This window comes from Sinocyclocheilus rhinocerous, unplaced genomic scaffold, assembly GCF_001515625.1.
Source record: "Sinocyclocheilus rhinocerous isolate Xijiao unplaced genomic scaffold, SAMN03320098_v1.1 scaffold285, whole genome shotgun sequence".
NCBI classification, from domain to species: Eukaryota; Metazoa; Chordata; class Actinopteri; order Cypriniformes; family Cyprinidae; genus Sinocyclocheilus; species Sinocyclocheilus rhinocerous.
The window spans coordinates 754,900-766,474 of NW_015630288.1; the positions used below are offsets into that span (position 1 = coordinate 754,900).

At 37.6% G+C, this 11,575-nt stretch overlaps 1 protein-coding gene across 1 annotated transcript in view; it reads right to left on the reverse strand.

The window, feature by feature from the left end:
• LOC107739977 (pappalysin-1-like) overlaps positions 1 to 11,575 on the reverse strand; it is a 154,651-nt gene that overhangs the window by 124,474 nt on the left and 18,602 nt on the right. The window contains exons 5-7 of the mRNA XM_016552243.1: positions 8,127 to 8,420; positions 7,138 to 7,330; positions 5,278 to 5,399 (exon numbers count right to left, since the gene is read on the reverse strand). Of these exons, the coding sequence (XP_016407729.1) occupies positions 5,278 to 5,399; positions 7,138 to 7,330; positions 8,127 to 8,420 (609 nt within the window). The remainder of the gene's footprint in view (positions 1 to 5,277; positions 5,400 to 7,137; positions 7,331 to 8,126; positions 8,421 to 11,575) is intronic.

An 11,575-nucleotide genomic window follows, 5' to 3' on the forward strand; every position in this document is an offset into this window, starting at 1 on the left:
GATATATATATATATATATATATATATATATATCATGATAAATATGCAGATTGTCCAAAATTATTAGTGATTTTTTTCATGCAGTGAAAGGAGTTGATTTATACTGTCGAGCTCCAAAAAATTAATCAGCAAACATTTGGCAGATGGTCTTACGCAAAGCGACTTGCATTGCATTCAAGGTATACATTTCATCTTTTCATGCATTACGTGGGAATTGAACCTACAACCTTGGTGTTGTTTGCACCATGCTTAGGCATGGGCCGGTATGAGATTTTGACGGTATGATTACCTTAAGCAAAATTATCAAGGTTTCACGGTATCACGGTATTGTTGTTTCCGCTCTAAAATGTGTTAATTTAACATGTCTGGGTAAAAAAAAAAAAAAAAAACTGAACAATATATTCTGAGCGCTCTGAATGAGATGCAGATTCACTCTCTGACAGTGGGAGACGCTGATACAGCGTTTCCTTGATTATCGCAGTAAACAAAGTAAACACTGCTTTAATGTGAATTATACGAGATTAAAAGAGAATACCATCTAAACGTTTCTGAAGACAGTCAGTTCCTCTCAGAAACACATTCACATAAACCCCGGCCGGTTGCCGATCGCGTAAGCTCCAGTGGAAGCTCCTTCGGCCTTCATACACACACGTGACTGACCGCTCGCTCGCTCGCACCAACAGGAGGAGGAGGGTCGTGTTACTCTCTACACTGCACTCAACCTGAGGGATTCCTACACTTTCAGTCTTTGAGGAGACATGAAAAACAGCGCATACCGCGGGAACGGTATAAAGGAAAATATTAGCGGTTTTGAAACCGTGAAATTTTCAAATCGTGGTATACCTTGAAACCGGTAATCGGCTCATGCCTAACCATGCTAATACACTTTTTTGCTTTAAATTTACTTTATTGATGCAAAAATACAAAGAGAAAAAACATTTTATTATTAACATTACGTCAAAGTTTCCCACTAAACCGGGGTTTGTGAAGGAACTGCAGGGGCTCATGAGTTTAATGAAAAGCTAATAATTACCTAAATCATAAAAAATGTCAATAAAAAAAAAATAATAATAATAATAAAATAACAACAATCAAAATAAAACACTTACTAAGAAATATTAAATATTTTGTTTGTTTACTGTATATCATTTCACCATTAACCAGTGTCAGAGAACTGTGAACATGCAAACTTATTACCTTAAAATCCCATGGAGATTTTAAGAAAATATATTAGGTGAAAGGGGTTCAGAAAAAAGTTTGGGAATCCCTGTATTACATGTAAATAAGAAATAACTTGAAATTGTGTACAATTACTTAATGTGTGGAATTTGATTGCACAATCCAGATTACATGTAATCAGTTACTACCCATAAATGGGTAAACTAATATAGTTAGGTTTACAGTAATTTAACTGAGGGGTGAAATACTAATTGTCACTACTAAGTTACTGTTAATTTATTTGTGTTCATGCACTCCTTGCAGTGCATTTTATTTGAATTTGCAAACCGATTGAAGCATGCACACTGCAAAGTGAACGCTCATATTTGAGTGTTCAACCAGCTGCACATGCACATGCACATGCAAGTCCACACACCTACAAAAATCAGGATGCACATGGATAGAGTGAGCAGACAATGTCATGTGCCATGTCGACGAAATGGAGATGAAGATAATCGAAGTATATACTGGGTACAAATTGAAGCACAAGCATTAAGAAGCACAACCTCTTTGTACTCTGAGCCATGATTAAAACACACCTTAACATCTGGTCAAACTGCTCCATAATGCAGATTTACCAGACACAGATAGGTATTTAGGGTGTATTCACACCTGTCTTGTTTGGTTCGATTGAATCGAATTCAAGTTCATTTCCCCTTTTGGTGCGGATCTTTTGGGCAGGTGTGAATATAGCAATCGCACTCTGATGCGGACCACACAACTGTACCGAGACCCAGCTGAAGATGTGGTCTCGGTCCGCTTCCAAATGAATTCTGGTACGGTTGATTGGATGAACCAATGAATGGATGACCTTAAGCACACGTGTGGTTTTGTTTACATTTTCTGGTTAACTTGCAAAAAGGGCAGTGTGTAAGTGAACCGCACCAAACAAACAAAAAAAATCAACATTGTATTTGGTCCGGACCAAAGCAAGTGAACTAGCGGACTTTCCTGGTGTGAATACACCCTTAGTCACTGAAAGATGAAGCTTTTGAGTTGTTCCTTTCACTATTCAATCTCTAATCAGCCAAACCAACCCTTCAGTCTGTTGTTATGCATGTGTGATTTTCTGTGGCCTCAAGTGCCAAGAGTGGGTTGTATGGTTTCCCCAATCTGCAGTTGTTTCCCCCGTCTAACTTTCCCTTGTGCTTTTTTTCTCCTTCTACTATAATTCTCCTGGCTGTAAAGATTTATGAGAGAGGTACTCCGACTCATGTAGACTGAGAATACGAACAGCAGGAGTGTCTTGAGGACATGAGCTACAAACCCACGGCCGGCAGGTGGAGTGGCAATGCCATCGGGAAGACGCGGCAGAAAAGGGCGGATGCTGAAACACCATCCCTGGCTGAGAAGCACAAACAAACAGATCGACAAGCAGCTGTGCTGGGGTCTTTGGGGCACGTCACGCAGGATGAATACTAGCGTAAGAGGGGAGCGTTGAGGGGACTAACTGATTAACAGGACATCATTCCAAGAGGGAAAACAGAGAGCCGTTTACACGCTGGAACAGTGGCAAGCCCAGGCATGTCACCGTAACACTGCAACAAGTGCAGAGTGCGGCATGTATTAATGTTTATTTGAGAGAGCGCGTATGTTTATTTTTAAGAGTGTGTGTATGCTGCCTGAACAGAGAATGCCATATCAAAGAAATTATGAATGACCTGTCTCCAACTGTAGAACATTTAGTGAAAATGATGGGTTCTGAAGTGAATTGCTCTCTGATAATAAGGTTAACAGCCATCTCTGACCCGTATCCATCACTGTCTGCGTGAGTTCATTATCATAAAAGAAGGTCTTTGAAGAGGAAACACTGCTCCAATTGATAATGAGTCTGCTAGACGCATAAATCAAAACTGCAAGACACCATCTCACCAAAAAGGCATGAACGGACCTGCGTCCTGACCATGGGAAGCCTTTTAATAGCGAGGAAATGCAACGTTTCCCGAATGGCACCAACAAGCATAATGCTTCCAAAACAGCCTTGACCACAAAAACATATACGCCATAAGTCACATGGGCCAAAAATCCCACAAGAACCCCAAAAGCTTTGATTTGCAGAGTAAGAGCATTCTGACACAATGCTATTTTATGCCAGCCACACTCACACACAATAATTAATAAAGCAGCTGTCTGCAAATTCTGGAGCAGCACAGCTGTGTAGACTATTTATAAAGGGGGGAAAAAATCCCACCACCAGCTAACTGTTCACTTTCCTATTCACAGTTACACTGAGAACATATATGGCATACTGAAAGGCTAAATAAATAAATGAAGTAGATAAAAAAGACAATTTTAAGGAAGCATTAATTCATCCAAAAATAAAGTATTGTTGCAAGAGAGACTGGATGCTTTGACAAAATCAGTGTGAGAAGCCAGGGTCACAATGTCCTGACAAGGCGTGTATTCATTTAAAATATACATACATAAAATCATTCTTTACTACTCTTGACAAGGGCACTGTAAATTACCAAGTCATCTATAAACTGTAGGTTGATTTCACCAAAAAGTAAAACACTCAGAACATTGCTCTGTTTCAAGAAGCTCTATCTTACCTGGAGAAAGCCATACATACATATTTGCACGGAGACAGTTGTTTTTGGACCAATCACCTGAGCTGTCTATGTCATGTGACTAATCATTTTGGAGTCACTGATGCGCCGCTAGTTACTATCCTGAAGAGGGACATAAATGGCAGCAAAAAAAGAGAAGAAATTAAGTGTGCTTTACACTTTAACGCTTTCCCCCGCTATTGACATAATTTTCTGTCTTTTAAGAGACAACACTTCCCTGCCACTGACTGGAATTTTCTGGCTTTCCTTGTTTTCACTATTATACGGTAGGAGGCACTATTGCACATCTTCTGAAAGATTATTGAATGTCTCAATCAAAACATGGTGAAGAAGAAGTAGAACCAAACAATTGTGTATGTAAGCAGTTGCACATGTAAAATAATGCGATCATGAAACATGAATGCAAAAAATGCTGGCAGTGGCTGGCAACTTTAAAAAAAATCCCAGGCAGGGAAAGAGATAAAATTGCAGAATTTTTTTTTTTTTTTTTTTTTTTTTTTTTTTTTTTTTTTTTTTTTTGCCTATGGGTTACGGCATCGATCAACAAAGACTAATGGGACCATGCTAATAATGATCCCTTCGTTCAAAAAGAAATAGTGACTCAGTGACATAAATTTAGGGCAGGACTATAATGTTTGAGAGACCTGTCTGAAAACAGTCATTGGATGTCATTTACAAAACATGAGCACAACAAATGCTGGTGTCATTTGTTTGTATAAACCATTGCTTTACAAAATGGCTTTATGAATTGTTTACATAGAATGTACGCTTTGAAAAAAAAAATCCCAATATTTCCACATTTTTCTATGTACAAAAGCACAAGAATTTAAAATGTGACTTGAAGTAGATCTACATGTTTAGATAGCCTACTATACCAGGAGAATATGCAATGAGAATTTTACTCTTGGGATGCAAATCGTCATGGCAACAGACAACAAACATTTCCTTTGGGATGCTGCCGTCATGAACTCAAGAGACTTTGGCAACCGCATGCCTCTGACCAGGAGAGCCTGCACACTCGTACGGCTCTGCTAAGCAAGCATCCCGCTGAGACGAACGGGCCTATTTGTAATGAGTTTCAATGGGCCAGAGACATTGAGGTTTTCTATTCTGGTTGCAGAGACAGTCAGACAGTCAGTATTATGAATGCTGGACCAGAAATTCACTCAAGCGTCTGTCAGGGAACATGCACAGACCACAAATATTTTCTCAAGGCTTTTGCTTGAGTCTAAATCACACTTATCCGGAATGCAGACAGTAGACGAGTTAATCACCTCTATGACAAATTCTCTATATCTGGATAGTTGAAAAATGTGTAATATTCAGGCACTTTTGGCACTTGCATCTTAGACACAACACACGTATTAGATTGTGATGCAGTCGGTATGTCGATTCTCTAAAGAAGCATTGACTGGGTGCAAGACTAGCCAAAGGCAAGCAAGTGTGTTTAGAAGAAATGATGTGATGGTGGAGGTATGAAAAAACTCACCCTCTGCTTCTCTGGGGCTCCAGTGGCCAGACGGTGAGCAGGGACGCGGGGACGAAGAATTGGAGGCGTACTGCAGGAGGACGCAACCTTCTGCACATTTATCACATACTGATCCCACTTCTCTAGGAAACCAACAGAGATAGACAAAATGCAACTTAGATACGAAAAAGTCAAGTGTATGGGAAGTTAGATGGGAATCGCCAATATAGGGCTTTTTTTTACAAGAAAAAAAAAAAAAGCATACCAGAGTGGACGAAATCATTAAATATACCAAAAACAGAAAGTGTTGATAGTATTGAGTTCACTTAGTTTAATGTAGACAGGTTACATTTGTAAAGACTAAACAAAATCAAAAACTAAAAAAAAACTGCGTTTGAAGCGATTTTATAGTGTCTTCTATATAAAAATGTAGCTGCACTAACAAAAACATTACATTGAATTATTTTATTTTAAATATGAAAATATTTTTAGTATATACTGTAGTTGTTTGACTACATAATTTCATCATGTTTTATTCTTTCCCAGAAACAACTGTTTTCAACTGTGTATTGTAGAGTAGTTTTTCCTACAATAGCCTACTTTTGCCAACAATTAGTGGTTGGTAGTAGTACAAAAGTATTATTTTCAAGGGTTATTACTCATTTAGTGTAAATTTAATTGTTCAGATTCAATTATATCAAATAAATAAATAAATAATATTCTATTAAGGATTTCTATTGAAATCCTTATTATATGTGCTAGAAATACGGATAAAATTATATAATCAAACAATAACAGTATATAATAAAATATTTCCATATTTAAAATAAAATAATTGAATGTAATGTTTTGTTGGTAGTTGGCAGTATCTACTTTTTAATAGAAACTGATATTTATTTATTTATTTATTTATTTATTCATTCATTCATTCATTCATTCATTTATTTATTTATTGAAAATTTTACACTAAATGTAATTTATAATCCTTGAAAATAATACCTTTGTACTACACCACTACTTGTGGGAAAACATAGGCTGTTATAGGAAAAACTACTGTACACTGTTGAAAATAGTTATATTTCTGTCACACTATTTAAAAACATTACTCCCAAGACTGCTCTTGAGTGAGAATTCCCTTATCAGCTCCAATGACTCATTAAGCACTTTTGCCAGAGGGCAATGACAAATCTTGTTGCTGCTTAAGCAGCCAGACTCTGGTGTTAGAATGTTATATGGGTATACAGTAAACAATGTCACATGGTCCAAGAGGGGAGTTTGAGAGCAACATGTCTCAACATGCTCCTTCTAAGGGGATTCCCCTGCCGCTTGTCTCAGTGAATTCGACCTGTCTCTCACATAACGGTCCCTCGCGGACTGTCTGCAGGCCCACAAATAAATATCTCAGACTGCATTCAGCTCAATAAAAACTAACAAAATAACAAAGAGACTCAAACTGACAAAGTTCCACAGGTCTGAGTCATGAAATGTGGATATTCTAGAGCCAACAAGATGATTTTGGAAGGCAATGTGAATAATTCTACTGTATTTGCGATGCAGCCGGTGCACCATTAATTGACACCATGTGTTAGCGATTTGGCCGACACTGAGAATTATCAGTTGTTTTGCACTTCCTCCAATCTATCCTCTCACTGTATTTCAAAAAATTACTACAAAATATCTCTGACTTCTCCTCTTTCAATATTTACTAAACAGAACACGCTTAGACATGTCTCCCCTCTGCCTACAGTACATCCACATTTATATTCCATGACATTTCATATATCAGATTGCATCTGTCCAAATGCTCATGTGTATTTTACCACATATATTTGTAAAAATAGTCCCCATGGTACGTGCTATTCCATTGCAACCTGAGTTCACCTGTCATAGAAGTGGCCAGAGATGGGAGGAAACCACTCCACAGTAATGGAGTCTTGTCCCTGTTCTACCACTTGGGGTGACATGGGGACTGGAGGGGGCTGGTAGTCAGGTTGCCAGGTCTGGTAGATGAGGTCCAAGTAGCAGTGCATGCGAGCTACCTGGTTAAGTGTAAAGGAATCAGTGCAGTCATCATCTGCGGAAAAATGTAGTGAAAGTACTTTTATTTGGCTTAGTTCCTGATAGATCCATAGCACATGAAAAGGCATTCCTGTTAAAAAGGTCAAAGACCAATATAAATATCAATCAATCAATCAATGGTTTTAACTTTTGACAGTTGGTAATTTGAGGTGACATGAGTAACAGCTACTGTAAAAAAATAAAAATAAAAATGTTGAATAACGTTGAAAATGCAAAGTGTTCCATAATTTAAAATGTGACAGTCTATCATAATCATATTATCAATTATAATTGTAGAATGGTTATAATTTAAACAAAGAGCGAAATAAAACATTTCAAAATATATTGTTTAAAAATAAACTACACATTTTTATACAGACCCTTACTTAGCAAAGAGTCAATGTGAGATAAAATGAGGCATGCTATGTGTTAAGAAAACAAAGAAACATCAAGGCATATATGATTTTTTTTTATATCTTTTCAGTCACATTTTAGTTTTGGGAACAATTCACACTATTAATTAACTACTAATTACGACTTTGCCTCAATAAACTCCTAATTTGCTGCCTATTTATAATTAGTATGGTAGTTGTTATGTTTAGGTATGGCATATAGGATTAAGGGATCCAAAATATGGTCATGCAAAATAAATCATTAATATGTGCTTAATAAGCACTAATAACTAGCCAACATGCCAGTAATATGCATGCTAATAAGCAACTAGTTAATACCAAGAACTGGTCCCTAAAATAGTGTTACTGTTTTTTTCCAATCAAGATTAAATAGGAGAGTTTCCATAGATATGTTTTTACCTGCATAACTCATGTAATTATTGAAGGGCGTGTGAACAAAATTGCGGTTGCCACACGTTTCATTGCCAGGCTCAGGGTCCCTGCAGTACTTGTATTTCGGTGTGGGGTTGGTGTCGGCACACAGATCTCCAGTTTCCAGCGAAGGCTCAGTCTCTAAACATGCATCGTTGCAGGATTCGATCTCCGAGATGCCCCTGAACACATGGTACAGTCCCAGACTGTGACCAATCTCATGGATCATGGTATGAGTGTGGCCAAATGTACCATAGAAAGATGGATTCAGAACTATGCCACCTAAGAAGAGGCGAGGAAAAGTACACAGTGTTAACCTTAATGTGCTTCTTCTTGAATATTCAGGATTGTTTCTTATCACTTGTTGTAGATAAGTCGGTTATACTATGCAGTTTGAAAAAGAAGAGTTCATTAGCAAAAACGATGAACGCCATGTAAAAAAAAAAAATTGCTGACTGCCATGCGTTGTTCTCCACATCAAGCACGTTCTGAACCCTAAACATGTTTTGTCACAAAAGCCGGTGTTGTGCCCATTTTCGACTCCCTGCCAAATTATTACCCACCTCGTTGAAATCGCTACCTGATTGCCTAATCCTAATCCTAATCCTAATCCTAACCCCTCCCCCACACCTAACTCTAAAACTTCCAATACTAGGGGGGTAATAATCTGGCAGGGGTCAGAATTCGGCACTACACCGGTATTGTCTGCTGTCAAGGCATCGCGAGTTCACGTTTTACTGCAGAAGCCGACAAGCGCCCTTGTTGTTTGTGAACAGAAGCCGATAAGTCTTTTTTAGCGAATCAGCGCACAGTATTCAGGTCAGTTGAAAGGCTGCTAGTCTCTTTGAAAAGACGCACAAGCTGAGAGGAGTTTTGTCAAAGCCGACTAAAAGTGATCGAGGATGGATAATTTCGACGAACTTGATGAACCTGTGATATCTTCTTCAGGGCGAAAAAGGAAAATAAAAGCTGAAACGTTTTCACGGAACCTTGCAATTGCCTAATCCTAATCCTAATCCTAATCCTAACCCCTCCCCCACACCTAACTCTAAAACTTCCAATACTAGGGGGGTAATAATCTGGCAGGGGTCAGAATTCGGCACTACACCGGTATTGTCTGCTGTCAAGGCATCGCGAGTTCACGTTTTACTGCAGAAGCCGACAAGCGCCCTTGTTGTTTGTGAACAGAAGCCGATAAGTCTTTTTTAGCGAATCAGCGCACAGTATTCAGGTCAGTTGAAAGGCTGCTAGTCTCTTTGAAAAGACGCACAAGCTGAGAGGAGTTTTGTCAAAGCCGACTAAAAGTGATCGAGGATGGATAATTTCGATGAACTTGATGAACCCGTACGTGATATCTTCTTCGGGGCGTAAAAGGAAAATAAAAGCTGAAACTTTTTCAAAGAACCTTGCTAAAGCAGCACATTACAGTGGTGAGGGAAAAGCTCCCTGTATTGCATGTAATCAGAACAACAAAGTTTGTCAGGGGTCAACATTGTCAACTGAGTGTTTTTGTTTAACTCTGAAACATGAAATGTGCAGTTATCTGCTTTTACCAAAAAATGACTGTTGGAGTTATCTGCTTTTTTTAAAAAACAAACTTTTAATATATATAAAAAACATACTTACACTGAACTTTAATTTTGTAAGTTACCTGTATTTTTTTAGGTTATTATTACTTAATCAAAACAACCCAACGGCAGTTTGATTGAGATTACTTGGAATGCATAATAATAATAAAAAAGATGTATCTGTTTATGCAAATGAACTCTGCAATACAAAAGCATTTAAGAAAAAGAAGAGTATTGTTTCCCAAGCTCTTTTATTTTTTAATAAGAATTAGTGGAATGAAAGCTAAACTGTCAACCATATGCAATTTTTCACTGGCATCTGGTACAGGTCAGACCTCACTGAATGCTAATAAACAGAAAAAACAACAACTTTTTTTTCACTTTCAAGTCACCTGTTTAATCAATTTTAGTGTGGACATGTTCTAATTCAATACTTTTAAAAACTACTACAAACTAGTACTCTTGCTCAAGCAATTGTAATCAGCCAGGACAAAAAAAAACTAAAAAAACTGTATACGTGTCCAAAAAAATTTGCACACTATGTCTTGCAGAGTAAAAGCAACGGAAATATATTGTAATTTTGGTCATATCCATTTCCGTACATTTCATTTCATTGTATCAGTTATGCTTTCGTTAAGAAAATAAGCAGGGGTCTTGAGAATAGGAACCACTGAAAGAAGGTAAAGGTACAGTGTGACAGAGTAAGCAGGGGCGGATTTACTGAATTGGGGGCCCCAGGCAAAATATTGGGATGGGACCCTATACATTTGCACACATCTTCCTAGATCAACCTTGAGGTTCCTTTTTTGTTCTGATGCTTGCTGCTGCACAATGGTGCCCCATAGTTGTGTCCAATGTTTCTACATTTTTCATGTACATGTTATAATTGCTTTCTTTCAAGTTGTAGACAACGAAATAGCAACTGATTTACAGTTGAGATACAGGTTTTCACAAAAACAAAATAAATTATAAAATAATAAACCTCACAATTGAGCGTTTAAAAAAAGGGGTGAGCCAGAAGTATAAGTTATTATATTTATTTAAAACGGGGTTATGTGGGTGGATTTTCGCATTGATCTGAACAAAAACTACAGACTGGATTATTGAAAATGAACATTCATTCTCTGCCAGTAGGAGGCGCTTTTGGAACGTCAGAAATATAGAATGAGAAAAGTGTGAAAAAATATAGCCTATATTGACGAGGAAAGTTTATATATTTACACACCTAAGGATTATATCAACCAAAAAAGTAACTGTGTCCTCTACTTGGTTCCTTGTATGAGTGAGTGGCATTTAAAACAAATATAAACATATAATACACACTGTTTCTCAATATTTAATTACAGCTTCAGATGCATAATGTTTTCATCTCCTTCAAGCAGGGCACTCAAAAAGCACGTTCAACTCGGACCAGGGGCGCCTGCAGGATTTCTTTTGAGGGTGCACACAGAGGGTTTGTTTGTTTTTTTTTTTGGGGGGGGACCAATTGATTAGTGAGAGCAGAACGAATGTGTCACACGTTTTAACCTCAACAAAATGGTCAAATACATAAGGCCTATATCAAGAGCATGCTCACAGATGAGAACGAAGCAGCATTGGATGAAGTGGATTAAAGCCCTTCACGGGCCTCAAGTAGGCCCTAGCCCGTCTTTTTTCCCCTTTTCCCAAAAAAGCTTATACTACTGTTTCAGATATTAAAATAGTTCAGTTTTGTATGTAATGGAAAAGTGATTATATTTCGTTTCGTTTTTTTTATAAAGTAAATTTAGAAAAACGTTTGGAGCATTTTTTGTTCATTAAATGTAAGTTTTTTTTTTGTTTTTTTTTTAAGTAACGGCCAGCGGCAGACAGTGAATTGATCATAGCCTA